Source organism: Phytophthora ramorum, assembly GCF_020800215.1.
Source record: "Phytophthora ramorum isolate Pr-102 chromosome Unknown Phyram_PR-102_s0022, whole genome shotgun sequence".
Taxonomy (NCBI): domain Eukaryota; phylum Oomycota; class Peronosporomycetes; order Peronosporales; family Peronosporaceae; genus Phytophthora; species Phytophthora ramorum.
Genome location: NW_027150668.1, coordinates 246,281 through 273,214, shown reverse-complemented (window position 1 = coordinate 273,214; position 26,934 = coordinate 246,281). Strand labels below are relative to the sequence as shown.

General features: G+C 54.4%; 14 protein-coding genes across 14 annotated transcripts; 6 read left to right on the top strand and 8 right to left on the bottom strand.

Annotated features, from left to right (window-relative positions):
- Positions 1-339: 339 nt before the first annotated feature.
- Positions 340-3,435, top strand: KRP23_14694 (DNA topoisomerase 3-alpha; the record flags this gene model as incomplete). Its single annotated transcript, XM_067885545.1, has 5 exons — positions 340-426; positions 498-746; positions 816-2,186; positions 2,253-2,327; positions 2,407-3,435. The coding sequence occupies 5 exons, from the start codon at positions 340-342 to the stop codon at positions 3,433-3,435; spliced, it is 2,811 nt and encodes a 936-aa protein (XP_067737203.1).
- Positions 3,436-3,479: 44 nt separating this feature from the next.
- Positions 3,480-4,043, bottom strand: KRP23_14693 (uncharacterized protein; the record flags this gene model as incomplete). The annotated part of the gene is made up of 1 exon (XM_067885544.1): positions 3,480-4,043. One exon carries the CDS (start codon positions 4,041-4,043, stop codon positions 3,480-3,482), a length of 564 nt encoding a protein of 187 aa, XP_067737202.1.
- A 47-nt stretch (positions 4,044-4,090) lies between these two features.
- KRP23_14692 (tRNA pseudouridine synthase B) lies at positions 4,091-5,350 on the top strand (the record flags this gene model as incomplete). The annotated part of the gene is made up of 5 exons (XM_067885542.1): positions 4,091-4,407; positions 4,466-4,556; positions 4,626-4,703; positions 4,773-5,003; positions 5,081-5,350. 5 exons carry the CDS (start codon positions 4,091-4,093, stop codon positions 5,348-5,350), a joined length of 987 nt encoding a protein of 328 aa, XP_067737201.1.
- Positions 5,351-5,381: 31 nt separating this feature from the next.
- KRP23_14691 (Outer mitochondrial transmembrane helix translocase) lies at positions 5,382-6,864 on the bottom strand (the record flags this gene model as incomplete). The annotated part of the gene is made up of 3 exons (XM_067885541.1): positions 5,382-6,026; positions 6,107-6,643; positions 6,712-6,864. 3 exons carry the CDS (start codon positions 6,862-6,864, stop codon positions 5,382-5,384), a joined length of 1,335 nt encoding a protein of 444 aa, XP_067737200.1.
- Positions 6,865-6,996: 132 nt separating this feature from the next.
- KRP23_14690 (Non-histone chromosomal protein 6) lies at positions 6,997-7,668 on the top strand (the record flags this gene model as incomplete). The annotated part of the gene is made up of 1 exon (XM_067885540.1): positions 6,997-7,668. The coding sequence occupies one exon, from the start codon at positions 6,997-6,999 to the stop codon at positions 7,666-7,668; it is 672 nt and encodes a 223-aa protein (XP_067737199.1).
- A 143-nt stretch (positions 7,669-7,811) lies between these two features.
- On the bottom strand, positions 7,812-8,570 carry KRP23_14689 (50S ribosomal protein L25; the record flags this gene model as incomplete). Its single annotated transcript, XM_067885539.1, has 1 exon — positions 7,812-8,570. One exon carries the CDS (start codon positions 8,568-8,570, stop codon positions 7,812-7,814), a length of 759 nt encoding a protein of 252 aa, XP_067737198.1.
- Positions 8,571-8,835: 265 nt separating this feature from the next.
- On the bottom strand, positions 8,836-11,742 carry KRP23_14688 (Cleavage and polyadenylation specificity factor subunit 2; the record flags this gene model as incomplete). The annotated part of the gene is made up of 11 exons (XM_067885538.1): positions 8,836-9,165; positions 9,234-9,509; positions 9,577-9,744; positions 9,831-9,937; positions 10,012-10,378; positions 10,452-10,506; positions 10,572-10,706; positions 10,773-10,891; positions 10,961-11,036; positions 11,097-11,173; positions 11,242-11,742. The coding sequence occupies 11 exons, from the start codon at positions 11,740-11,742 to the stop codon at positions 8,836-8,838; spliced, it is 2,211 nt and encodes a 736-aa protein (XP_067737197.1).
- A 212-nt stretch (positions 11,743-11,954) lies between these two features.
- KRP23_14687 (uncharacterized protein) lies at positions 11,955-12,362 on the bottom strand (the record flags this gene model as incomplete). Its single annotated transcript, XM_067885537.1, has 1 exon — positions 11,955-12,362. One exon carries the CDS (start codon positions 12,360-12,362, stop codon positions 11,955-11,957), a length of 408 nt encoding a protein of 135 aa, XP_067737196.1.
- A 56-nt stretch (positions 12,363-12,418) lies between these two features.
- On the bottom strand, positions 12,419-17,771 carry KRP23_14686 (uncharacterized protein; the record flags this gene model as incomplete). The annotated part of the gene is made up of 20 exons (XM_067885536.1): positions 12,419-12,448; positions 12,516-12,683; positions 12,748-12,903; positions 12,957-13,148; positions 13,209-13,457; positions 13,526-13,609; positions 13,678-13,836; positions 13,903-14,220; positions 14,290-14,873; positions 14,941-15,226; positions 15,292-15,456; positions 15,521-15,781; positions 15,844-15,909; positions 15,972-16,070; positions 16,133-16,683; positions 16,750-17,034; positions 17,108-17,303; positions 17,374-17,508; positions 17,580-17,693; positions 17,760-17,771. The coding sequence occupies 20 exons, from the start codon at positions 17,769-17,771 to the stop codon at positions 12,419-12,421; spliced, it is 4,110 nt and encodes a 1,369-aa protein (XP_067737195.1).
- Positions 17,772-17,912: 141 nt separating this feature from the next.
- KRP23_14685 (Fe-S cluster assembly factor, chloroplastic) lies at positions 17,913-20,209 on the top strand (the record flags this gene model as incomplete). The annotated part of the gene is made up of 13 exons (XM_067885535.1): positions 17,913-18,077; positions 18,145-18,228; positions 18,300-18,496; positions 18,556-18,755; positions 18,829-19,021; positions 19,093-19,138; positions 19,212-19,284; positions 19,361-19,460; positions 19,530-19,593; positions 19,659-19,804; positions 19,868-19,910; positions 19,973-20,029; positions 20,093-20,209. 13 exons carry the CDS (start codon positions 17,913-17,915, stop codon positions 20,207-20,209), a joined length of 1,485 nt encoding a protein of 494 aa, XP_067737194.1.
- Positions 20,210-20,786: 577 nt separating this feature from the next.
- Positions 20,787-22,227, top strand: KRP23_14684 (Oxysterol-binding protein 9; the record flags this gene model as incomplete). The annotated part of the gene is made up of 4 exons (XM_067885534.1): positions 20,787-21,749; positions 21,823-21,893; positions 21,960-22,059; positions 22,123-22,227. 4 exons carry the CDS (start codon positions 20,787-20,789, stop codon positions 22,225-22,227), a joined length of 1,239 nt encoding a protein of 412 aa, XP_067737193.1.
- Positions 22,228-22,485: 258 nt separating this feature from the next.
- On the bottom strand, positions 22,486-23,631 carry KRP23_14683 (Vacuole membrane protein 1; the record flags this gene model as incomplete). The annotated part of the gene is made up of 1 exon (XM_067885533.1): positions 22,486-23,631. The coding sequence occupies one exon, from the start codon at positions 23,629-23,631 to the stop codon at positions 22,486-22,488; it is 1,146 nt and encodes a 381-aa protein (XP_067737192.1).
- Positions 23,632-23,764: 133 nt separating this feature from the next.
- KRP23_14682 (uncharacterized protein) lies at positions 23,765-25,407 on the top strand (the record flags this gene model as incomplete). The annotated part of the gene is made up of 6 exons (XM_067885531.1): positions 23,765-24,348; positions 24,426-24,581; positions 24,666-24,789; positions 24,843-25,157; positions 25,223-25,302; positions 25,377-25,407. The coding sequence occupies 6 exons, from the start codon at positions 23,765-23,767 to the stop codon at positions 25,405-25,407; spliced, it is 1,290 nt and encodes a 429-aa protein (XP_067737191.1).
- Positions 25,408-25,433: 26 nt separating this feature from the next.
- On the bottom strand, positions 25,434-26,906 carry KRP23_14681 (uncharacterized protein; the record flags this gene model as incomplete). Its single annotated transcript, XM_067885530.1, has 5 exons — positions 25,434-25,826; positions 25,891-25,935; positions 26,001-26,207; positions 26,300-26,310; positions 26,390-26,906. The coding sequence occupies 5 exons, from the start codon at positions 26,904-26,906 to the stop codon at positions 25,434-25,436; spliced, it is 1,173 nt and encodes a 390-aa protein (XP_067737190.1).
- Positions 26,907-26,934: the final 28 nt, after the last annotated feature.

Below are 26,934 nucleotides of genomic sequence, written 5' to 3'. Positions count from 1 at the left end.
TGTTCCTTGCGCTTCATGTCCTCATGCAGCAGCCGAGATGTCACGAGTTCCCACGACAGCGAGTCGGCTCTCGACTCCAACGCCGTGATCAGGAACTGGTACGACTCGCTCAGACTGCCCAGAAGCGTGATCACCAAGTCGTCCTCGCTGACCGGAGCGCCAACCGCGTCGAGCTGCTCCGCCAGCGTCTTGAGTTGGCTCGTAGAATGGGATATCCATTTGAAGAAGGAGGAAATATCCTGTCTCCACCTGAGGCAAGAAAAATTCTCCATTTGGCGCGGTACTTTATTTTAATATTAAACCTTTTTATTTAAAAAAATAAAACAATATTCAATATCGATGCGGATGAAGGTGTTCAACGTGGCCGAGAAGCCGTCGGTGGCCAAGGAGATCGCTAACATCCTGTCGTCAGGCCGCTCGCAGCGTGTGTGTTGTGCACACGTCCGTCCGCGCCCCCTGCCTCTCTCCCTAACGCTCAGTATGTGTGTCTGTGACAGCGCGCCGGCTTCTCCAAGTACAATGCGCTCTTCGAGTTCCCGTACGAGATCCGAGGACAGCAGGTTCAAATGGTCGTAACGTCTGTCACGGGGCACATCATGGAACTGGACTTCGACGCAAGCGTCCGAAGTTGGCACTCGTGTGACCCCGTGGAGCTCTTCACAGCTCCTGTCACCAAGCGGATACGCGGGGACGAAACACAGAAGAAGATCGAGAAGACGCTACTCGAGGAGGCGAGGCAAAGTCAGGTGCGTTGCAATACCCCACTCAAGTGCAGCCTTGGGTGCTGCTGGCTCATCAACTTTTGTCGCTGCTAGTGGCTGGTGCTGTGGTTGGACTGTGACCGAGAGGGCGAAAACATCGCGTACGAGGTCAAGGCCATCTGCGAGAAGTCCAACAGGAGACTGCGTGTGTTCCGTGCACGGTTTTCAGCGCTGATCCCGCGTGATATCGTCCACGCAGTGCAGAATCTCGCGGAGCCCAACGAGAAGCTCTCGCTGGCCGTGGACGCGCGCTCGGAGATCGATCTGCGCATTGGCGCAGCGTTCACGCGGTTTCAGACGATGCGCATCCAGAGCAAGTTCCCGGCGATTAAACAGGAAAACAGTGTCATCAGCTACGGACCTTGCCAGTTCCCTACACTGGGCTTCGTGGTGGAACGATTTCTCAAGATTCAGAATTTTGAGCGAGAGGCGTTTCACGACATCAGTGTCACGCACCAGCAAAATGATCAGCCAGATGCACCCACAACTACGTTCAAGTGGAAGCGAGGGCATCTCTTCGACCGCATGGCGTGCTTGTGCATCTATGAGTGCTTGGTGGAGAGTCAAACAGCAACGATAGAGTCTGTGGATAAGCGACCTTCGTGGAAGCGAAAACCCTTGCCGCTTACAACGGTGGAGCTGCAAAAGCGAGCATCGCGCTGGCTGCGGATCTCGTCAGAGATGACCATGAAAGCAGCAGAAAGTTTGTACAATAAGGGTTTTATTAGCTATCCGCGTACGGAGACCAGCAAGTTCAAAGAAGGCACGGACCTCATGAGCTTAGTTCGACTGCATGAAACCCATCAACAGTGGGGAAACTACGTGACACGGCAGCTTCTTGACGGTGGGAAATACGAAGCTCCTCGCCACGGAAACTCCGATGACCAAGCACACCCTCCGATTCATCCTACCAAGAGCATCGACGTGAATACGCTTCGAGATCCGAACGAGAAGAAGGTGTACGAATTTGTCGCTCTCCATTTCCTAGCGTGCTGCAGTCGAGACGCCAAGGGTAGCCAGACGAGTGTTGTGATGAAGATTCTGGGTGAGAGCTTCACGGCTTCGGGCCTGATGGTGGAGGAGCGAAACTACTTGGATATCTACAAGTATGAGAAATGGAATGCGTCCGCAATCCCCGTTTATCAGCGTGGTGATGTATTCCGTCCATCGACAGTGGTAATGCTCTCTGGCGAGACAAATCCGCCACCTCTTTTATCGGAAGCGGATTTGATCTCAAAGATGGATTCAAATGGTATTGGCACTGACGCCACCATCGCCGAGCACATTAAGACAATTCTGAAGCGAGAGTATTCTATCAAGGTAAACAACGACACCCAGTTCAAACCTACGACTCTCGGGTTGGCGCTGGTTTTGTCGTACGAGCACATGGGCCTGGAGTTGGCGAAACCCGTTCTTCGTGCAGCGGTACGTTGGGCAGTGCACAGACTACCCTATCACGTACTCATCTTGTTTCTGTTGTCCGTGGTCTAGATGGAGAATGACTGTAAAGCTATTTCATTGGGGCAGAAAGATGTTCAACAAGTAGTACAATCGTGCATGGATCAGGTATACCCGGCCGAGCTCAACTTTCCAGGGTGTTTGGTAGCTGACGATTGTTTTCACTGTTTGTTTTTGTTGCCCCCAGATGAAGAGCATTTTTCTGGAAGTTACTCGGAGCGCAAGTGTGCTGGACCAGACCTTTTCGGAGCAATTCGGACAGCCAGCCAACGAAAGTGCACAGCCTCGCTTTCCACCTCGGGTGGATGCAAGGCTACACACCCCAGTAGACAGAGAACATCGTCCGCCACCTCGCGAAGAGGTGAGATCTCGTGATTCTAGATCGGCGGCTGCAAGTGATGCTGATGCAGGTCAAGATCGACGGAGGAAGTGCCAACAAACACCAACACGGCACGAAGAAACTCCGCAGGGACAACAGACCCGACCACCGCCTGCTCCTATCATGAGCTCAGACGTACCTCGGTGCGACGATCACAGTCTGTCCTGCGTAGAGCGAGAAGTGAGTCGCGACGGTCCTAACAAAGGGCGGATGTTCTACGTGTGTCCGCTGCCCCAAGGCGAGCAGTGCGACTTCTTCGCTTGGGTAGGTGACGCGGGCCCTAGCAATGGTCCTGTCGTCAAATGTCCAGGACACGATGAACCTTGCGCCGAGAGGACAGTCAGGAAGGAAGGACCCAACAAAGGAAGGCAGTTTTACACGTGCCGACGCAGCCAGACCGACAACAGTTGCGGGTACTTCCAGTGGAAGGATGAGGTTACGGCGGAGACGTCTGGGGTCACAATGGTACCGACTACTGCGAGAGGCGCGAGCGCGTCGGGCGATGCACCGAGGTGCTCCGGTCATGATGCGCCGTGCGCCTTACGCAAAACAAGAAAGGCAGGTCCGAACCAGAACCGCGAGTTTTATTCCTGCAGCTTCCAGGGATCAGAGAGCTGCGGCTACTTCGAGTGGAAGGACGAGATGGAGTCACAACGACCACCATCATCGTCGATGCCGCCGGTTGGGAGCGGTGCGGGGGGAGGTAACCCACTTTGCGAGTGCGGCTTGCCCGGTGTCTTGCTCACATGCAGGAACGGCGTGAACCAGGGCCGGACCTTCTACAAGTGTCCGAACCCGCAGGGAAGCCAGTGTGATTTCTTCGAGTGGGGGTCGTAGCGCCCCAATAGACCCAACAATAGAAATGCTCTGCCTCCTCCTCGCTAGAACGGCGCGTGGTCCATCCCATTGGAGGCCTCCATCATGGCCGCCACAACCGGCAGCATGGCTGTCATCCCTCGGGGCCTCGGTCTCTGTCTGTCACACTGGAAGAAGAAAGCTCCCAGCATGGCAACCTCACTGTCTTCCTCGCACGTCATGCGGTTGGCGCAGTGCAGTAGGTCTCCCACAATGTCCACGTCCTCCTCTCTGCGGGCCTCCTGTTTGAACGCCAGGTACTCGGACATCTGCTCCATGGGGTCGTTGAGCTCCAGAATACGCTTCATGGCGTCGATCCGCTGCTGCACTTCGCTGTCCGCCTCGTACATCCCCTTCTGGATGCTCAGAACGCGCTGCAGATAGCGCTGCCGCTCCAGCTCGTCCGACTCGGCGGCTGGGAACTGCTCGTCGTCTTCTTCCTCCTCTTGTACTGGGCGGTAGAGCTGCTCGCCGAACAGCGCCTCGGCCTGGCTCGTCTCCGCGATGTGGCGCTGGATCTGCGTCTCCAAGTCCAGGTCGTCGTCGTACACGAGCGTCGAGTCCCCGCCCAACTGCAGGAACGTGTCCATGACTTCGTTTTTGTGACGAAGCCCCGCTTTTGTGACGAGAACCTCAAATGCCGCCGAGTGGCTTCCTGAACGTGCTGAAGCCCGCCGGGTTGACGTCGCACCGCTGCGTGGGGCTGGCACGCCGGGTGTTCGACACGCGGCAGGTGGGACACGGTGGGACACTGGACCCGATGGCCACGGGGGTGCTCACGCTGGCGGTGGGCCGAGCCACGCGCTTCCTGCAGTACCTGACGAGCGGGAAGGAGTACCGGGGCACGATCCGCCTGGGCGTCACCACCGACTCGGACGACGTCACGGGCGAAATCCTGACGCAGCGACCGGCACCGTGGGTGGACGAGTCGACAGCGCACTTGACGCTGAAGAGGTGACTTAAAGGCTGGAACTGCTGCTGGAAGGGCAAAGGGTTGACGCTTTGACTGCAGATTCATCGGAGAGATCGACCAGGTGCCACCACGAGTGAGCGCCATCAAGAAGGACGGCGTGAGGCTCTACAAGCTGGCAAGAGAGAAGAAGGCAAGTGCTGCTAGGGGGGTGGAAGTGACCTAGTGTGGAGAAGCTGACGAGTGATGCTGGTGTACGCAGGACTTTGATGTGAAGTCGAGAAGAGTCTTCATTGAGAGTATTGACGTTGACAAGTTCACGAGTGGGGGGTTCCCAGAGGTGGGGTGCAGCTTTGTCGCTGCTGTGCAATGGGAGACTAATCGAATGTGCTGATCACATTTGCGGCAGATGGACATCCACGTTGTCTGCGGAGGAGGCACGTACATCCGGTCGATCGCGCGTGAATGCGGAGAGGCGTTGGTTGTGCCTCCGGAGCACGTGGATTCGACCTGCAGTTTGCGGAACCCTGCTGGAGAATTTTGTGTGGGTGGAACGCTTACTGCGCTGGAGAGAACTCGAAGTGGGGCCTTCACCATTGACGACAGCCTTGACTTCGACGAAATCCGAGCCAAAGTAGCGGTACGCACTCCTGCGTCTATTCTCTGACGGTGAGTCGTGGCTTTTGACACGGTCTTTGTTATTTCTGATGACAACAGGGAGGCGAGTCCCCACTTCAATCGATTGAGAGCATGCTGCAGCATCTCCCTTTCGTGGAGTTACCACAACAGAGTGCGCAGCATTGGCTCCATGGCGGTACGGTTGCAATCGCTTCAAGTGATGTCGAGTTTGTGGGGCACAACCGCTACACGCTTTCCAGCAGCGAACCGATTCGCATTTATCACCCTTCGTCAACGGGAATGCTCGGAATTGCCCAAGTGGAACCGCAAGAGGAGGAACTCGTTCTCAGGAAGCGTTTATTCATCTAAAACATGGTCGGCACCTCTCTTCCAACGAAAACTACTCGAAATTGGGTGCGACGTTGCGGTTCTGCTGCATCAAATTTTGCAATCCCGCAGCCATGATCGCCGCGAACATATCCGGGTCGATGGACATTCCCGGACCGGACGCTGGCCGGGCGGGCTTCTCTTCCTCCTGCGAGTTTTCGTACGCATACGCTGTGGCACCTGTTGGCTGCACCATGGTTCTTGCCTCGTCAAAATCAGCCATCGACAGAGGGCGCATCGCAGGGGGCACGGGCGCCGCAGACTCATCGTAAATCTGGGGCTTGTCGCTTTCGGCCGGCTGGTTCTTCGCAGCCTTCTCTGCTGCTGCGCGGCAATTGTCGATGTGCTCTCGCAGCGGAATCATCAGCGCAGCGCGACACAACTCTTTCAAATCGCTGCCGCTATAGTACATGGTGTCACTGGCGAGCTGGGCAAAATCGAAATGGTCGTCCACCCGCTCCGTCTTGAGCTGCAGTCGGAGAATCTTTTCACGCTGCGGTCTGTTGGGCAGCCCAATCTCAAACGTGCGTGGCATGCGGCGGAGGAAGGCTTGGTCCACGTCTCCCGGACGGTTTGTCGCGCCCATGACAATGACTCCAAATCCGCCATCGCCCTCGTTGCTCATTTCAGTGAAGCCGTCCCACAGCGCCAGGAATTCCTACAGCCACACAAAGTCCATGGCATACAAGTCAGCTTTCGACCTATCCTACCTCGCGAGTCGTTGCAAATAACGTGCACCGTTTTCATCGAGGAGAACGTCGGGTCCGACACGCCGCCTCGCTTCCCCATGAACGAGTCCACCTCGTCAATGAAAATGATGCAAGGCGCGAGTTTCCGCGCTAGCGAGAAGGCGGCCCTCACGAGTTTCTGCGACTCGCCGAACCACTTGCTCATGATGGTACTGATCTTGAGGTCGATGAAGAAGGCGCCGGACTCCCTGGCGATGGCCTTGGCCAGCATCGTCTTGCCCGTGCCCGGCTTGCCGTAGAGCAAAATGCCCTTCGGGACGGACAGCAGCTTGCCGCGAGACGCAAAGAACTCGGGGCTCTTGAGCGGCAGCACCACAAGGTCGTAGATGTCGCGCTTCTGGCGCTCCAGGCCGCCGATGTCATCGAACGCCACGTCGATGTCCTGCGGGTCCACGATATCGCCAGCGATGACGTTCTCGAAGTAGTTGGTGTTGAACACGCGGCGGCCCGTGCGCTGCAGTCGGTTCTGCAACTTGTTCTGACTGTCCTGGCCCTTGCTCCAGTCGTCCATCATGGGCTTCAATTGCTGCAGCAACACACAACAGCAGTGAGCTCATACAGAGGAATGACACGGCTGCAAGTACTGGAGCGTGCCTTGTACAGGTACTTGGACGTCTGATACATGGTGTAGAGCATGAGTCCGTCCAGCACCAGGCCCAGCACTTCGTCCTTCACAGACATGGCGTCGGGCGCTGCCTGCCGCTTGTCGCCCGACGCCTCGACGCCTTTGCTGCTGCTGCCGCCCATCGTCAATTCAGCTGTGGCGGAGAACAGTGACCGGGGTGAACACTTTTGTGTGTAGTACTGTGATCCTCTAAACGTCTGTACCTGTCGCCTTGTCGTCCGAAGGTCGCTCCAAAAACCACGTTGTGTACCGAAATGACTGCATCCTCGCACGACAAAGCCCGTGAAGAGCCCGTGAAGAAGAGCATGGCGCCCGTGAAGAGGCCGTTGAGCTCGTACATGCACTTCTGCAATGAGCGGCGCAGACAGGTGATGGACGAGAACCCGGGCGTGCGCATCGGCCAAATCCAGAAGGTTATCAGCGCGCAGTGGAAGGCGCTCACGCCCGAGCAGAAGGAGGTGTACGTGCAGATTGCGGCCAAGGACAAGGCGCGCTACGAGCAGGAGCTACTGGACAACCCGCAGGTGAACGACGAGCCCAGCGTCGAACAGAAGGACTCCAATGCCTGCATCTATCCGCTTGGGAGGGTGCGGAAGATGGTGCAGTGCGATCCGGACGTGGGCAAAGTCTCGAGGGACGCGCTCTTGGCCATCTCCAAGGCGTCGGAGCTGTTCGCCCAGTTCCTAGGCACCAAAAGCTACGAGCAGGCGCTGTACCGCAACAAGCGCCAGCTCAAGGCGTCGGACGTGACGCGCACGATCCAGACCACCGCGTCGCTGGATTGGCTGCGTGAAGACTTCCCAGACGTGAGGCCGTCGAGAGCAGACGCTCCTGCGGCCAAGAAGGATCAGGAGAAGGACAAAAGGACGCTACCTGATAGCGCGTCCTTCTTCAAGCCCAGAGCTGCTGAAGAGGCAAACGAGTAGACAGCGCTAATGAATGCACCAAATCCACACTCCAACGCCGCAGCAGAGAATGGAAAACCGGGAGCTCTATTTACCTGCTGAAGGGGCTTCTTCCTAACACGACACGGCCAACAGCCAGCGCCGTCTTCTGCCTCTGCAACCGTCTAGAAAATGTCGTTCCAGTCGTCGAACTCCTCCTCCTCCTCGTCGTCGTCCTTGTCCTCCACCACTTCCTCGGCCACGGCCTCCACGCGCGGGATGAGACCACGACGGCCTGCAATCTTGGCGACCAACGACCCTTCAGGGATGTTAGGCACCACTCCATCCGGGAATTTGATGGACTCGAGGTACACCTTGTCCCCCACGTGCAGTCCGTTGACGTCGATCTGCAGCGTCGTGGGGATCTCGTCCGTGAAGATGCAGCACTCGAGCGAGTGGTGGATGTGGTTGATGAAGCCGCCGCGCTTGAGACCGGGGCTGCCTTCCTCATTCAGGTACGTGATGGGGATGGACACGCTGCGTCCAGGCTTAAAGCGCAGGAAGTTGACGGCCACAGGCGCGTCCGTCACGGGGTCCAGCTGCACGTCGCGCATGTAGGCCTTGACGGGCGTCTGGTCCCCTACCTGCACCTGGAATACCTGGTTCTCCACGGACGTCCAGAGCTTGCGGTGCACGCGCTCGAACGTGCGCGTCTCGAGCGACACCAGCACGCGCTCGTCCGAGCCGTCCTCGCCCTCGCCGTAGAGCACGCCAGGCAGGAAGCCCTGCTTGCGCAGACGCCGAGACGCACGCGAGCCTTCGCCCTCGCGCACGGCCACCTGCAACTGCAGCACGTTCGAAGCTGCCTCCTGTGTCGCAGCCGCGGAGAAGCGAGCCACCTGCTGAGCGCCGGAGCGCGCCGCGTGCCGCTGGAGCGCCAACATCCTTGCAAACCTCGAAATGTGCTGGGCCACACAAGCCGCACGTGTGAACAGAGGTCGGCGATGGAGCAGTTATTATTGATTATAGAAGGTTTAATGAACAGCAAGAACAGTGGATGTCAACGGCGTAGCCATATCGAATTAAGAGTTATATTCAAAATCAAAGGTATTCAAACAGATTTGGCAACACGACGTCGGTGCACCATACAAAGATCAAGTTACAGAAATTAATGGCATCGGCTTTTGCACATTGTGTTTTAGATTGCGACTACACCAGCGTGAACTGCTCGTACAGCAGCGTTCGGATGCGGTAGTAGTTCCTGGACAACGTGCCTTCCATCACGATCTCGTTGTTCATCGCGCGCTTGAGCACCACACCGTCGTTGCACACCAGCATTCCGCCACGGAACTTGGCCTGGAAGCCGGCCTTGCCCAGCACCTGCTTCATCACGTCCAGCTTCATCTTGCCATCGCTCAGCAGAATCGGCTCGTGCGTCGTCAGTCCACCGTTCTCGTTCAGAGGCTGCAGCACTGGCACCGAGCTATTCTCCGACAGCGCAAGCTGGCCAGTAACATACGCGACTTCATGGCCGCCAACCTGCAGACACGAACAGACCGAGTCAGTAGCTGAAAAATCTGCATCAAGTAAGAACATCGCCGACGCACCTTCCGGAACACTGCAGACGTGTACAGTGACTCTTTCACCGATAACTTGTACACGTTCGTGTCGGATTCGATATCGATACACTCCATCACATTCGGGGTGAACACAGCCTCGCACATCGGGATGGACGACTCCACAAACTGCTTCAACTCGTTCGTCGTCGTCTCCGTGCCGTGGACCAGGATGAGCTTACGGGGCTTGACGTTGCCCAAACAGTTTCGGATCGCTCGTCCATCTGCAATACCGTCAAAGTCCACTTGCGTGATACGAGCAGCAATCTACACAGCAATTAAAGGAATGAGTTAGTACACAGAAACCAAACCGACAGCATCACAAAGGTCTTACGTTGACAGCAACTTCGTTGGTGACTGTCTTGGTCGGACGAGTCTCGACAGCAGCGTCTTGATCAGCTTTTTCCATGTCTTCATCACCGTCGGCATCTTCGATGATGTTGCGGCGAGCTTGGCGGTTCGCCAACAGCGTAGCATCCTTGAAGTCATCAGGGTTGATGATCTGTGACGACAAAAATGCAGTAAACCCAACGCGTTAGCCAGCGATGATAAATGAAGTAGTGGATACTATCGTAAAGACCTGCGTACCTCTCCGTATTCATCCCACTCGATTTTAGGCTCCACGGCAAAGAACATCGGATACCGGACCGATGCGAACTGCCCCAACCCAACCTTGAATGTGCCTCGAAGTTGAACTGCACAGGTAAAACAATGTTAATCGACCAGATATGCATAAATGAACCGCGTTTCAGGCATCACATAAGCGCACCTTCTTGTTGTGTCGTTTCCTCTTCCTCTGACTCGGATTCGAAGTCTTCGATTCCCATCATCATATCTTCCATTGCCGCTTCCTCAATTTCCTTCGCCTTGTTTTCAGCCTCCGTTCGAAGTCGTTTCCGCTCTTTCACTTCGTGAAGCGCAAGCTCTGCTCCCTCCAAGAAAACCTTTTTCGTCACTGTGCACGTAATCGTCTTTGCAACAGACGGGTCCTTCGAAAGCGCCAGCACACGAGATGCAAATGACGTCTCCGGGGTGGTCGAAGTGAAGATGATGCTGTTTCGGGGGTCAGGGGCCCAGCGAATGAAGATTTCCTTCGAGAAACCGCATTCTAGGCTCGGTGACGTAGCCAAAACAACCTGCATGTAGCATGCATGATCAAGATCAGCTCTAATCCCTCTTGGACAATGCGCAAGCTCAGTCTAGACGCACCTTTGGGCTGGGAAGCGCATCCAACTCCTCCAACGTGTGAACCAGATGAATGTGTCTATCATACAGCAACAAAAGTCAGGTACGCTTGCCATGCACATTGTGCTGTCAGCAAGTACGTACGAGAATTGGAATGGGTTCTGACGACCCACATCGAAGTTCTTCGCGATACGGTCATTGCACCACTCCAGCATTGCTTGTGCGGCCTTCGGCGTGTAGTAGCTCATATCGTGGAGCAGTGCAATCGGGTCGCGCAACCTGTGATAGGACAGGGACAAAATTTAGTTTGCTAACCACAATCTTCATGCAGGGTCCATCGCTTACTTGTTCTGGATCCAGTACTGATCCAGCACCCGCATCAGCTCGAGCACGCGGCCAGAACTGTCGGTTGGGATCAACACGTTTCCTCCCTTCCGAACTGTCTTCAAGATCTCCATCATGATCTGCGCACGATGAACAATTTTGCATCAGTGGGAGCCCCACAGACCTCAATCAGACAAACCACCCCCAACCTTGCTATCACGGTCTTTCAGCTTGGGCTGCTCTGCATGAAGATTCATCGAGTCTGTAATGAGCAGCGTCGGACGTCTGCAACCAACACAACCGTCAGTGAAGAGACTCCTCTAGTTCGCCACCGTCCCCACTCACGTGAACGAGTCCAAGATGGTTTTCTGCAGCACGTGCTCTGAGCGGTGGTTGTAGTCCACCGCGTAAATGATATCGTCCTGCACCACCAAATACACGCCATCAGTCAGACAGCCACAACGTGTCACCCCCAAGCTTCTGTGCCCACCGTCTCCTTCATGATCCGCCACAGCGCGCCGCCAATCAAATGGCCCGCCACATGGGGCGTGATGACGATCCCCTCTCCGCTGCTCGTGAGCGTGAGTTTCTCCGAGTATTTGAGCTGCTTGAAGCGCTCGAACACGAGGTCCACGTCGTCCAGCGAGAAGAGCGAAAAGTCGCTCTCGTGCTTCGTCTTGGCCTGGAACGCGTCGTACAGCGCGATTTGTCCCATGCGGTGCACCGGCAGCGTGCCGTAGACGGGTGCGTTGAGTCCCAGCTTGCCCATGGCGTAGGGTAGCGCCCCCATGTGCGCCAGGTCCAAGTGCGACACGAGCACGAGGTCCACGCGGTCCACCACGCGCTGCAGCGGCTTGAGCAGCTCCACGTCGTACTCGTCCGTCCAGCCGCAGTCCAGCAGGATGCACACCTCGTCCACCTCCAGCAGGTACGCGCAGCAGGGCGCGCTCGAGTGGACGCCGTACAGCGGCGTGAAGGTGATCACCGCCATGGCTGGAACTGCGACCCAAAAGGTGTATGAACTGAGAGGTATTTTTATGACTCTTTTTGTTCATGTTTTGTCAATATCAGGGTGTATGACGGAAACTACACGCATCTTGCAGAATGGCCACCCACCGCTTACAAGTACATGTATTATATGCACATTTGGTTCGGAACTACGCCCTGAATCCCGAACACTAGATAACGCTAGCGAGACTACAGCTACCGCGTTGCGATCTTGCTCTGCATGGCAATAACCCGGCGTTCCCACACGAAAAGCGCAGCGAGCCACAGCAGGGGCAGCAACAGCATTGGCAGCAACCAGCTCAGCACTTCGCGCGAGTATTCAATCACATGAATGGCGAACCCCACAGCCACGCAGCCTCCGAGCAGCATAACGCAGATCAGAGCTAACAAAAATGACTCCAGCAGCGCGATTCGGTCTTCGGCAGCGTCGTTGGCGTCGTCCCCCAGCCGCACGATTTCCATCTTGTAGCGCACATCGTCAAAGTCTTCGAGCTGTAGCGGCGCCTTTTTAGCGCGCAGGCGGAGATTAGGCAGACGGAGGCGAGAGCGAGGCTTGGACCTCTTCAACTTCTTGCTCAGGTCGGAGCGATCCACGGTCGGCATTTTCAGTGTTGAAGAGCCTCCCGACGCTTCCCGTTCGGTGACTAAAGTCGCCAGCTTTAGAAGAGCAGGTGGTGAATGCCCATTTCCTGTCGAGGCAAGCGAGGCAGTGATGAGAAATCAGTCCTGGAAGGTGGAGTAGTAGTAGTAACCTACCTGGGCAAAAGCCTGGTTTGTCTCCTTCTCAAATTGCTGGTCGGGGACGTTCGCCGGCAGAAGTTTGCTGAGGGGGTTCTTCTTCTTTAAAGCTGCAACTTTGACTTTGTCATTGGCATACTTCGCGCTTAATCGAGATGGAATCATCTTCGAGAGACTCGCGCTTACCTGGCGAGGCAGTGAGCAAGTCAGACAAGCGTTTCAAGGTCAAATCAACATCAGATGCACTTACGATCGGTTGAGAAACCAAGTGGGGGGGCTGAGGATCTTGAAGTCGCACAAAGACCGATGCACCCTCCTCAGCTACTGGTACCAACTGCTTCACCTTACCGCTCCCAATGTCGTCCACCAGAGTACTCAGTCCACCGACTGCTGCTTTCAATACGCCCTGCATTTACAGATTAGCAATGATCGACAAACTCCAACATATTGCCAACGTACCAAATTGACTTCTCCCTGGAAAAGCGGGAGCTGGATGGAGCAGGTGCCAACTGAACGGGAATTGGCGAGCACAGGGAGGAATGTCCATCCGTACTGCTGCGACGTGATCGCACCGGTTTTCGGGTGTCGCGCCACGCTTCGGACATCGAAGAGCACTGCGAGAAGTGGGTCGCTAGCCGAATCCCGCAAGGTCTACAGAAGTGCAGCTCGAATCACAATGCAAAACACTTCAAAAAGATTCACACTACGCACCATGTATCCATCCGTAAACTCGGGAGATGTCTGGGCGCTCGTCCAGTCCATTGTCGTGGTGAAATAGACGTCTCCGGTTAGGCGAATCGCTTGATAGAATGATCCAGGTGGATACACTGAGAAGAGAACTTTGAAGAACGGCGCCCCCTTTGCTTTGACGTTGCTTAAAGCATCCACTGCAACTCGAAACCCGATTGCAGGCTCATAGCGGAGAGCTGACGTGAGATCAAGGTAATTCGGCGGCTTGGTCTAGTACACCATAAGTCAAAGTTAAATGCCGACAGCAATCCTTTCACAGAAGTAGGACAACTACAAACCTTGAGCATATCACGTGCTTCACTGGTGCTGAGTGACATCTGTTGGAAACACAGAGCTACCGTTTTTGGTCTGCGGCGCTTGTGCTACAGGTAGAGTACCAGTTCAAGAGTCAATTGAAGCAGACCAACTAGGAAATCAGCGTGATACCCACCCTCGTCGAATAAATCTTCTCTTCGATCCCGGAAGGGACGCAACGCAGAGAATCATAGAAATGGTCGAAATACTGTGGCGCGGGTACTATCAACCCCTTTGCTTCCCACTCATGCGGTGGGAAATCCTTGCGCGCAAGCAACGCTAGTCCGTCTCCTGACTGTTGATATTGCACTTAGTTAGACCCATAGTGTCATAGCAATCCAAGTATTGAGAACAACCTTACCAGCTTTGCTCGTACGATCCGCAGCAGCACGGTAGCGCAAGGTATCCGAGGGAATTCCTCGCACGACTTCGCACTCAGTGGCTGGCTTGCGTCGGGAGGTTGAATTTGCGCATGCAGTGGCAGCTGAAACCCTCCCTCGTTCAAAATGAACTGAGGAATGCTTGGGCGGTTCGGTTGATCACGAGTCTCGACATCCAAAAACACTGGGAAGACAGAGTAGCCCAAAATCACCGGGCGCTTTGAAACCAACTCGACGGTATCAACTCGAATGATCAGCGTCAGCGTCGGGTTAAAACTGCTTTGACGATACTCCACATACTGGCGCCATTCAGAAGCAACAACGGATGAGTTCATTCCTGCAAGAAACACATTTCGCGAAATACGCACCGCATCGAATGTTGGGTCAAAGGCGTCCGACACTGCAGAAGCAAACGCGCTTCCATTTTCAACGACAACTTGTGTCCGGTCAGCGTGAAGAGCTGCGATTGTCACTTTGGAAATGGTGACACAATCTGGGAACCCTCGGCCACCATCAATATACACATTGAAACCATCACCTGGTTGGAACGGGCTCCCAGTCAGCAGACGCCTTTGCAGCTCAAGAGTTTTGTCGACGCGGATCCACGGTTCATCTGTCTCCGCGGCGCTATCCTCGCGGAAAGGAGGCAACCGCGGTCTCTCGCCAGTAGTTGAGATATCCGAGCGTGGACGGTTGCTAGGTGGTCGCGAAGACGTTGATGAAAGCAATCGCAAGCGGTCGACGTCCAGAAAATCCTGTTTCTGAGGAGAATCGGAAAATGGTTCAACCGATGAGGGCGAAGAGATTGTCTTCCGATCATCAAGAGGCTTAGTGGGAGCAGAGTTATCGTTGGGGCTCCTCCTGCCTTGGAGCGAAGGTCGACGAGACATATTACCTTTTGACTGTGGTCTGGGTAGGGAGGTCTTGCTCGCGTCTGGTAATTGATACCGTGCTGCGAAAACCACACACAGTTGATAGCGTTAGACTTTTTGCAAGGAAGGCGGTGATTGTGTTTGTACCTGCATGCAACTCTGGGTTTACCGGCAATCGGGAAGCTTCATCTGCGCGCCCACCTTGTACTAATCGCATGTGTATCCTCATTTCACCACAGTCACCTATCGTTGGTGGCAGGACAAGAGTTTTTGACGGGTCCGGCATCGTAGACTGCTTCACAGGAAGCTTGAAGTATCCGCACGCTAAGGTCAATTCTCCCTCACTCGGCAGCTTAAAGATGTCAAATGCCGTCCAGCCTAAACTCGTTGGAATCCGCGGACCACCTGCACCGCTTTGTGAGACAGTAGCTACCTTCAACACAGCTCAGAAACGAATAAGTTTCCGTGACAATAAAGCCGTCGCTAGTGTGTTCGTACCTCTATGATAGCACGTACGTCTGAGGCCGCGGGCAACTTCTTAACCTGGCGAGAGGAGAGAAGCATGCATAGCTTTTGTTGGGGGCCAATTGTGTTGGTCTCTTTTGCAGAAACAACCTTGAATGGTGTGCGGATCATCTTTCCCTCATACACAGCATAGGTGATCTGAATAAATAGGCCACGTCATGTCAGCAAAGTAGGTCACGATGTAGCATGGGATACATCTCACCTGGATATCATTTCCAGCAGCAGGCACACCAGCAACATAGTCCCAAAACAGTACAAACCCATTATCGGGTTTGTACGGTTCTGGGGATCCCCCCTGATAATCTGCAGGCGGTTCATCAGACCTCATATCTTCGTGCTGAATTGCACGCTGTAGTCGAAGGGCAACCAGCTCTCTCTTTTGCTTGGTGACCCAGTCTTCGTGATCAAGCTCGCGCTTTTTCTCCTCCCTTCGTCGCTGAATACTTTCCTTCAACTCTTCCAGCTAAGGTACAACGTGTTAGGATTGAAGACGAGGTCAAACCTGATTCATCATCCACGACTTACCTTTTCCTGCTCCTCGAGAAGGTCTCGTTCGTTTCGGACCTTAGCCAGGCTCTCAAGATGCTGTCTCTGCATACATGGTACATTTACGTGAGCATACCAACGCTGTCTGGAATACAAGAATAACGCACCTTCAGACTTTTGAGAGTGGAATCGCCTTTGTCGTCGTCACTTTCATGGATTGAAGTTACAAGAGGGTTTTCCGGAACAGTGAGTGTCGAGATCTTGGACTACTTTGACGTCGATTAGTACGCGTCAGAGCAAAATGCGGAGGTTTGGGGCAGCAACTTACTTGTAGTTCCTGTAAACGTCCCTGCAGTTGAGCAAATTCCTTTTCCTCAGCTTGCTGCTCGTTGGCAATTCGCTGCATTTCCAGTTCCCGCTCCAATCGATGAATTTTTTCCTCTTGATGACGAAAAGCAGGCTTTAGTGATTGCTCAGGCGAAGGAACGACTCCAATTTGGTAGGGATATGCAGCGCCCGATGGAGCCCATGGCTGTGTGGCTGGGTATGAACAGCCAGAGAAATATGGCGATGGAAAGCTGACCCCGTACGGGTTGACTGGGGTAATAGGAGGCGCAAGCATCGGATAAGGGACGATGGGCGCGGGGTAGCTCTGATAATAACCCGGCACAACGAACTGCGGAGAATATACTGGGTTTTGTGCAGTAGGGATTGCTGGAGGTTGTGTCGTCGGCACTGGAACGTTCTCTTCCGGATCGGTGATGTTGTCAGGTGATACTTTTGCGCCTGAAAGATGTCCTTTCAAAGGCTTAAGGTGAATGGACTTCTTTGCAGCTTTTCTGGCTGCTGCAATTTGCCTGTTGCCCTGTGTTTGTGAGCCTAACACATCAGATAATTGATTAGCTGGTGAAGATGTAGATCTGCACAAACGAATATGGTCCTAACCTGGTGGAGATCGTGAAAGTCTGATTCCCGAATGCTCATGTTCGGGAGATCTGGAGGAGTCGTCCGATGCAATACTGCTACGATCGACCACCCCCGCTGACGTCATGTCAAAGTCAACCTCTCGACGACGCGAGCTTGCCTTGTCCAGTTCAGCCTGCAGCCGCTCAACCCGTTTTTGCTGCTCATCACAATTAATATTCCGAATGAGGCGCTGCAACTCGTCCAGTTCTTGTGTACTCGCTTCTTGGTTGCTAACTAGGGCACGGATACCATCGGTAGACCGAGCTGCAATCACACAACGCACTTTCAGAGGCGTGCTACTATCATACCAGACATGTGAAAGAATTGCAGTAAAAACCTGGTGGAGATGGCGGAGCTGTTGTTGCTTGAGCTGTTCGCCTGTCGGGAATCGCACCCTTCGTCTGGCCCAATGTCCTTGCATTCTCGTTCTGGCTCGAGTTTTCGGGTACTTTTGGTGCGGTAGCGACTACAGATGCTGCCGCTTGCTGGAATGGACTGGATTTGGCTTGGATACCCTTGCGAAACTTCAGTTCCTAGTGTACACACCGAATCATACATTATCGCCCGGATATTGCAACATTTCCTCCCACTCATTCACCGTACTTGCTCCTTCAGACTATCACTGAGCTTTGCGAGTTTCTCCTCCTCTACTTTTTTCTGGGCCTCCAGCTGCTCCTTCGCTCGTCTCACCTCCAGTAGATGCTTCTGTGTCTGTTCTTCACGTGACCAAAGCGTTCCCTGTCCTCATACAGCGCCCACATTAATCAGTCCAACTAGCATCAGGCCATTGTTCCAGCACAGCAGCCTACCGTTTGCAGTTGGCCCAATTCGTCCCGGATCCGCTTCTTCTCGACTCGCAGGCGCAGCTCCTTCTGCTTGGCCAGCGCTATCTGCTTCAGCAGCGCCTCCACCTCCGCCTCATCCTGCCCAACACAACACATCGATCAAACTCAACCTACCTCCTCTACGGCTCTACTCCATCCACGCACCTCCATGCCCATGAAGACTCCTCTGAAAAGGTAGCCATCTCGCTTCGCGTCGCTTCGAGAATGATAGGTATATTATACGTGGTCCACCCCGAATTAAAGTACCGTAATACACATATATCCAGACCTATTGGCATCATCGCCCGTCAGTCGACAATGCTGCGGTCGGGAGCTCTTCGCTCGGCGCTGGTGGCGCGCCGCTCAGTGCGCGCGCTATCGACACGTCAAGCGGCACAGCTGGAGACGCAGGTGCTGGAGAAGCTGCGTGGCGTCTCGGACGGCCTGGGACTGGGCGGCATCGTGTCTCTGGGCCGCGTCAAGGTGCGTTAGCAGGCGGTTGACGCGCGAATGACACACCGAATGACCTCTTACGTTGCGCTAATGGCAGGACCTGCGCGTCACGCCCGACGAAGGGCAAGTGGCGTGCAAGATTGAGACGCCGTCGCCCGCGCTCATGGACTTGGCGCAGCAGGTGCGAGACGTCGCAGCGCTCTCCGCCCCTCGTTCTGCTCCTCCTCATGCGGTTGTATTGGCTGTTTGCAGTGGCAAAAGGACGCAGAGGCTGCTGTGAAGGGCCTGGAGTGGGTCAAGTCCACGCACTTTGAGGTATCCAAGGCACGGCCGCGGAATGCGCGCGCCGGCCGCTTCTCGTCGCTCGCTCATGTGTCGGACATCATCGCAGTGTCCAGCTGCAAGGGCGGCGTGGGCAAGTCCACGGTGGCTGTGAATCTCGCGTTCAGGTGGGTTCAACGGAAGGTGGAGAGAAGAGTTGGTGGGTTATTCACTGTTTGATTCGCAGTCTGGCCAAGCGGGGGGCTCGAGTAGGCATTCTGGACGCGGACATTTACGGCCCAAGCTTGCCCACGATGATCTCGCCCCAAGACCGCACGATCCGGCAGTCGAGCAAAGTCAAGAATTTTGTCGAGCCCGTGGACTACGAAGGCGTCAAGTGCATGTCGTTCGGCTTTGTGAACCAGCGCGCTGCCCCCGGTGCTGGAGGTAAGCTCTTATCCTTGCTGTCGATGTTAAATGCCGGGTACTCAATTTATTTGGTTCCGTATTTGTTGAGCAGGGGTCGGAGCTGCAGTGATGCGGGGTGCTATGGTCTCCAAGCTCATCGACCAGCTTGTCCTCGGCACGGAATGGGGCGACCTTGACTATTTGGTTGTGGATATGCCACCTGGAACGGGAGATGTTCAGATTTCACTGTCGCAGCAAATGGCAATTTCTGCTGCAGTTGTCGTGACGACTCCGCAGAGACTCAGGTACAAATGACCTCTTCGTTGCATCGGGGGCACGCATTGGACTGCGCTAACATCGTGTCGAATGCACACAGCTTCGTAGATGTTGAGAAAGGCATCGCAATGTTTGAAGACCTGAAGGTGCGATACTTATACAGCTCTGTTGGCTGCGCTGGGTAAACATGCTTACTAACAATGCTGTTGGGATATGCAGGTGAAAACTGCTGCTGTTGTAGAGAACATGTCGTACTTCGACTGCTCTCATGGGGAGCGACACTACCCGTTTGGTGAGTAGTTTTTTAAGTGTTAACTAGCTGTGAGAAATTTTGACGGACCCGCTGATGATCAAACTCCACGAAATAGGCCCAGGACACACTCAGGAACTCGTGGACAAGTACAACATGAAAAACGTCTTCAAACTGCCAATCTCGCAGCAGTTTAGCGCATCTGGCGACTCTGGACGGTGCGTAATAGCGACAACAACGATTAGAATCGTGCCAGAAGTACTGACCAATCTCTGTCTGTGCTGCAGTCCGTTCGTTCTGTCTGGACTATCACCGGAACAAGAGAAGACCTACGACTCACTGGCATCTACAGTACGCGATTTCCCCGGTAAACTTGATAGTGTGTTCGTCGACTCACAACAACTTGCCGCTGCTAGGTTGCGAAGGAGCTAGTGGTACTAAAACACAACGTTCGTCTAGCGCCTGAGCTGCTTTTCGACAAGAGCCGCGGTATTGTCCTTCGCCTGTACAGTTTGAATGAGGCGAAGGAAGCTGTACTCCACGCGGCCGATCTCCGAGCACGGTCAGTGATATCGTACACAACTCCTGCATTTTTCACTGACGCTCATTTGTTGGACTCATTCAGGTGCCGGTGCGCGCAATGCATCGATGAGTTCACTGGAGATCAGGTACTGTCAGTGGTTTCATCCCTTGTATATGTTCGGTTGGTCTGACCTGTTCTGTATGATAGCTCTTGGACCCGGCTACCATTCCCGATGACATCCACCCCACAGCAGTCGAGCGGAAGGTTTGACGCGAGCGTAGCTTTCTCCGTTTTTATTAGCGTTGTGCTGACTGTGCCATGTTTTAGGGCAACTATGCTTTTGCGGTCACATGGAGCGACGGCCACAGCTCCTCCCTCTACACGTACGATGCGCTCACGGCGCTTATCGCTGAGTACGCGTCCAAGCCGACCAACCAGCAATAGAGCGCGATAGCACCAGCCTGTCGTCCCATGAAAATCGGCATCCATCAGGAAATAGACCGCCGATCAATCCAATGAACGTCGGCTTTGACTTTCACGCGCTAACTAACTACACGCGTTCTGTGTCAGTAGGTATTCTTCGTCCTTTGGAGTTATTGGTACGATTCGAGCGCTATGCTCTGTACGCCACCGGCCGATGGTTAATGCAAGCAAACAGGCTACGAAGGTTGAAGTGCGCCGAGCCGACGCGTATCGACCAGGAGTTTGATCTGGACCGAATGTGCCTTGGACAGAAAACACGTGACAAGAAGACGTGGTCAGCGCAGCATGAGCGCCTCCCAAGAATAGCGAGCGTCTGCCCGTCCACAATGCCCAACGCCATGGAGTCAGAACGAGGCAGGTATGAGCGGTACTCGCCAGGAATATCCGCATGCGCACACGCACCAGCAGTTCCATTGGACTCGTTTCTTCTGCTGTGGTCGGAGGCCACGCAGCTTGCTGAGAAGAGAAACCAAGTCTCGAAGACGGCACAACACTACTTTCAGCGCATCGATCAACTGTCTCGGTCGATTGCCTCAACATGTCGACACGTGAGCTCGGTAACGATGGTCTAGTTCTATCGACGGTATCCTTGCAGATCGACAACGTCATCCCTCTCAACTCAATCACCTCTCTCGAGGCTCAAAAAGCTGCTACCGAGGCGACGGTCAAGTCGACAAACGAGAGCTCTCAGTCACGTCCAGGCCTCAGTGCACAGGATTCGTGGGCACAACTGCAGATCAAAGACCGCATGCAGTGGATGGAGAGCTTCCAGCACAATAAGCGTGGCGGGCTCATATTCCAGGATCGAGAGTCGCTCAAAAAGCAACAAGGTGTTTTTAAAGAGGTCATGATGCAGGTCGGCTCACAGCTCCTGTCAGGCAAGCTAGCGGTACGGATGTCGCTGCCCATTCGCATATTTGAGCCACGTTCGCTGCTGGAACGTGTGGCAAATGGATGGAACTACGCCCCGACGGTGCTCAAGAAGGCGGCGCTCAGCGGTGCGGACCCGGTAGAGCGCATGAAGTTCGTGATGGCGTTTGTGGCGGGTGGCCTGCATTTTTGCGTTGGTCAGCTCAAACCGTTCAACCCCATCTTAGGAGAGACGTACGAGGCAACGTACGCCGATGGCACGCAGGTGTTCGTAGAGCACGTGAGCCACCACCCAGTCAAGTCTGCGTTTACTGTTGTGGGACCCAAGGGGCTCTACCGAATGTCGGGCGTTTACGAGTTCGAGTCTGTATCGACTCGTAACTCTCTTGCCAACTTCCAGAACGGGAAAGTGACGGTCGCTTTCCACGACCATGGGGTCATCACGTACACGATGCCCCAGATCAAGATGAGTGGCATCTTGTTCGGAGACCGAGTGGTGGAGATTGTGGGCTCGTCGCGGTTCGAGGACGTGGCCAACCGCCTCGTGGGTGAACTCCATTTTGACGCGAACAACAGTTTCTTGAAAAAGTCTCAAAGCGATGACATCAAGGGCTGCATTTATCCAGCAAAGGTAAGATTGCCACTTGGAAATGGTTGACCGATGACAATTTCTTGCTAACCTCGGTGATAATTGCTCCATGTAGAAATCTGCCAAGCACGCGGTGGCGACTGTGAACGGATCGTGGCTGTCGCACCTTCAGTTCGATGGCAAGACGTAAGTGAAAACCAAGACGGGACGATATTTGACGTGAAATCTAACTTCGACATGAACTGGTGGCAGGTATTGGCACGTGGAATCGGAACCCGCGTTCGAACACACCCCGGTTGAACATCCTCTTCCATCAGATGTACGCCACCGCGAGGATATTATCGCGTTGAAGGTGGGAAGCCGTACATGCTGACGACTTCAACGGGATATTTACTTACGGTTTGTTGATGAACAGAGCGGAGACGCAGCTTTGGCTCAAACTGAGAAAGTGAAGCTCGAAGAGCAGCAACGAACAGACCTGAAGCTACGCCAAGAGAAATCGGCCAGCAACAAGGCTTGAACTATAAACTCAGAAGTCCAAAAGGCGGAAGCTCGATCACTTTTCAATGCTCTCTATTCTGAAGCGATTAATAGGATGCAAAAACCTAAAATCCATATGCAACTAAGTGCCTGTCCTGGCCGAGCTTGCGGAGTCGCTCTTCTCGACCTAATCTGCCCCTCTTCGAGCTTGGACTGGAAACCAACGAGAGACTGATACACTCTTGCGTCGCTTTCGACCCCCATGCTGTAAAGGTTGTGTACTGGCAGTGGTCGGCACTTACTTTTTCTTCTTGAGCTTCTTCTCGTCCTCCTCGGCTGCGTGCTGCTGGGCGAACTGCTCAATGCACGAGATGGCAAAGTACGCAATAAACGCCACCATGACGAGCGAGCCCAGCTGCGAGACCAGACTGCTGCTCGAAGCTGCTGCCGTGCCTGCCTGCTCCTCCACCGCTTTCATCTGCGCCGAGTGGAACTTGTGGCGGCACTCGAGCAGGAACTCGCTGACCCTTGATCCAAGCCCCCACTGCTCGGGCGTGATGCGTCCGATAAAGGCCTCTACGCGTCGCAGGTGCGCGTCCGTGAAGATGGTGATGAAGAACGCGGCCTGCAGGTTCACCTTGATGAGTGCCTTGCCGATGAGCGTCGCGCCGAAGAACGTCCAGAAGGGCATGAGGAAGTGGCCGCAGCAGATGCCGCACAGGTCGAAGGCCATGTTGGGCCACGCCGACATGAGCAGCACGCCCCAGAAGCCGTGCTTCTCCAGGAAGCGGATCATCCAGTCCTTCATGTTATTCATGAGATTGTAGCCGGACTTGGTCTCGGTCATCTCCTCGAACTCCTCGTTGCGCTGTCCCGCGAGCTTGGCGGCGCGACTGAGTGCGTAGGGCGGGATCTCTCCCGCGGCAGTGCCGGCTCCCCAGAGCATACACGGCAGGAAGACCTTGGCGAAGATGGCGGCGAACGTGACGCTGGAGGCCTCAGGGACGTCCTGGCAGTTGGCTTCGAACGGGTGGAACCACATGTGGTGGCGACTGTCGAAGTCCAGCGACTTGCACTCCTGTGCGCCCTGTACAACCAGGAAAATGTGCGGGAAGAGGAACAGGATACCCGAGTGCATGCCCGTGCCCAGTCCCACGCTCGAGAGCACACCCAGCCCCACCCACCAGACTACGAACTGGACGCTGGCATTGAATTCGTCCAGTAGCGGCCGGTGTGCGCCGTCGCGACTCGAGGCCACGAGCCACAGCAGCAGCAGCGGCAGCAACACGAAGCGCGTGGCGGCGCTGCGCTCGACGCTGAGCGCCAACCACTTGAGGAAGCGCAGCAGCACGACACCGAAGTGGTAGAGCGTGCTCAGGGGGCGGCGCAGCAGCGTGAGCTTCTTGCGCTCCTCGCGCAGCTGCTCGGCGGATGCGTCGGCCATGGTCTTTCTCCGACTTGGCCCAAATTGCGAATGACGCGTTCTCCCTCCACGACATCTGCACTGTGAGTGGCTGAAAAGAGAGTAACGGGCGGATTTTATTACCAATCACAGACGATTGTTGAAGTTGCGCTCCATGGAGGACGCGGCGGAGCTGTTGCAGCGCGCGAGGCGGCTGTGCTTGGCGGCCGAGGAGCTGCAGCTACCGCTACTGCTGTCTGGATATGTGAGGGACGCTACTGAGCGAGATGAGCGCGAAGAAACGGTGACGAACGACCAAGCGGCGCCCGAGAACAAAGCGACGGACAAGAAGCTGCCGTTGATTGCTGCTGCTGGACCCATAAAGCGTAAAAAAGCTGGTAACCAGAGCGGGGAGAAGGAGCGGAAGCTGCAGGAGGAGAGAAAAAGACAAGGGAGGCAATTGGGGAAGGTCAAGCAGGCGCAGGAGCGAGCGAGGGCGCGAGTCGCCAGGACAAACCACTTGGAGCAGCAGCAGACGCTTCGTGCTGCGGAACTGCAGCAGTTGGACGCATTGAATACAGCGGAGCAATGTGCGGAGAAGATCAGGAGAGCACAGGAGAGCAGACAACGCGCCAAGCAACGCGTTCGCATGAAGCGAGGGGAGAAAGAGACGCCGCCAAGCTCTGCTGCCCCTGGGTTGAGGACAGAAGCTGCTAAAGTAAAGTCGTTCCGGCGGGAAACCATCAAGCGGTTGCAAGCGTACGAGCGCAGTGAATGTTGGTCGCTGCTAATGGCAAGTAGAGGTCTGCTGACGTGTTATGGTGTTGTACGTGTAGATCAACCCAACAGACCATTTCGAGCGACAAGAACGAGCGCCAAAGCACCCCCGAGAGGAATCAAGATATTGACCAAAAGCTTTTGGAGAGAAAGTTTCGGCATGAAACTGCAGTGCGTTTGCGCCGTATGAAGCAGCTAGCTGAAAGCCAAAAGCGGTCAGTTGGCAATCGGCAGTTCTCGCCATCTTTATGAGTTTGACAACGTGATACTGATCTTGCTTGCAATGATACCTACCATAGTCAGGAGCGAGAAGAGTTCGAGCTAGGTCTTCAAAAGTTTAAGAGCAAAGTGAGGGAACTCGATCGTGCTGCGAAAGGATTGAGAAAGCAGCCGTCTTTGCCATCGCTGCCTCAGTTTAATAACGTAAGTATTTATTCAGCTGAAAAGTTGCGCGATGACCTAACAGCCCTATGTAGCCTTCTTTTGAGACGAAACCCGCCAGAGAAGAGCTGTTCACGCCTCCACCTTCGACAGATGCGCCGAGTTCAACTTCCGTCGATGGCAAGTCGACGTGGTATCAAAACCAAGACGCGGAATCGTCGTCAGACTCCGACGACTCACTCGATGCTCGCAATTCTTTGAGCCGTCCTGATCCAACAGAGTTATCATCACCTCAAACAGCGGAAGTGAGCACTCGCAGCAATAGGAGCAGAACAAAACTTCCTGCATGGAAGCAGCCGCCTGTTCCAATACAGCCGATGCAATGCTACTCATACAAGGCAATTCTTCCGGTAAGTGTGTTACATGCTGGTGCCTACCATTTCCCAAAGCTCATAATACGTAATCTGCCTCGTAGGCCTACTCACGAGCATCCACCACAGCTCCGGCATGCCCAACTGCTGTTACATTGGGGTCTTCAACTCGCCTTCGAGCACAGTAAGTCTTTCAGCACAGCTCCAATTTACATTCGCTCGCTCTCACCAATAACTTCATCTACTTTCATACCACAGAGAGATTTCTCGGCAAATGAAGTCGAAATGACCGCACATTCATTTATGGGTCATAATTTATTCACCTTTCGGCTGGGCAATCGTGCGCCTTGCCTCCAGTTCTAACTGCGCCTTCTTGGTTTTTGAATCACTATTTGGTTTGTAATTGCGGTCGAGAAAGGTTTGCTTCGTGTGCTTCATCGCGATTCGCTTTTCGTACTGCAATTGTTTCGCAGTCTTGCTAACCTTGAGCCTACTGGTCTCTCCGGCTGCCATTTGAGCATAGATTTGTTCCCTTTTCTCTGCTTGAGCGCGCGAGGTCTCAGCCATCCGGGAAGTAAAACTGTGCTCAATATCGCCCCACGCGTTGAGAAAGCGAAACTCGACCCCACACATTTGGCACTTCTTTTTCTTGTCCCGGAACTCCGAGAACGATTGCGGAGTCTCACACTTGGGGCAGGATTTCTTGTCCTGTGCAACAGGAAATGTATGAACGTGAGGGACACCACTTCTTACAAGCGTGTATGCAACGTACCAGGCGTGCGTTGTAGTCATTCTCTCCCCGACTCAAATCCAGTTTCTAAAGAACACAATTCGTCATCACAAGTTCAAACACTGAGCACGAGAAACTCAAGCTCTACTTACTTTTTGACGATTCCTTTCTGCGGCTTCCATCCGAGAAATAAAGTTTTGCCCGGATTCCCCGGCACTCTCGTCGTCCCTGGATGAAGCTCGCGCGCGTTGAGCTGCATTCTTGCGTAGTTGGAAGCGGCAGTGCTGCTGCTCGTCATCTGTGGCAAACATGCGCGCTGTGGATTTCGTTGGTGGTGCTGACAAAGTTTCAATTCGTTTCTAGAAAATATGAAGAAAACCACCACACGAAAAAACAAGGTGCGTGAGGATTCTCCTGCTTGCACAGCATAAAACGAGCTCTCACCACGTACTCCGATGGTTGCTGAAGGAGAATGTGTACGGTGATCATACAGATAACATTAGCACTCCTTCACTTGTGTACGGTTAGGCAATCATCTTACCTGGAGGGGTAGCGACTGCCTTTTGCCTGAGCTTTTCGATTGTGCTCGTAGTCTTCACGGCTTGAAGCAATTTCTCCTCGTAGATTGCAGCTTTCTTGATTCCTAGCAAGGTGCCTGCGCCAGCGTTTCTGGCATTTAGAGCACTGCGCGAGATCGTTGTGATGCCGTCTTGACTTTTATAGCCGCCACTAGACGAAGTCGTCGCAGCTGATGGAGACTTGAGAAGTGGCTGTAACTTTCTTGCGTCTGTGAGTATCGACCCTCTGGGCGATAGCGTTATCGGCGCTTTATCCACTTGCCTGTCTATTGTATCTGTGGTTGCGGTAGGTGCACGTGCCTCTGTCAGTTGTAGGCGCCCCTCAACCTGCTGGATGGACTGTACTTTGGCAAGCATCTCGGCCAGTTCAGCGTCGTCGCTTTCCTCCGCATCATCGACGTCGAGATAGGCATTGGCGTAGCTGTCGTCTCCATCGTCGCCGTCGGTCTCCATTTCATTATCGGGCTCCGTTTCACCCATGACGTCTCCAAATGCTCGTCTATTTCTG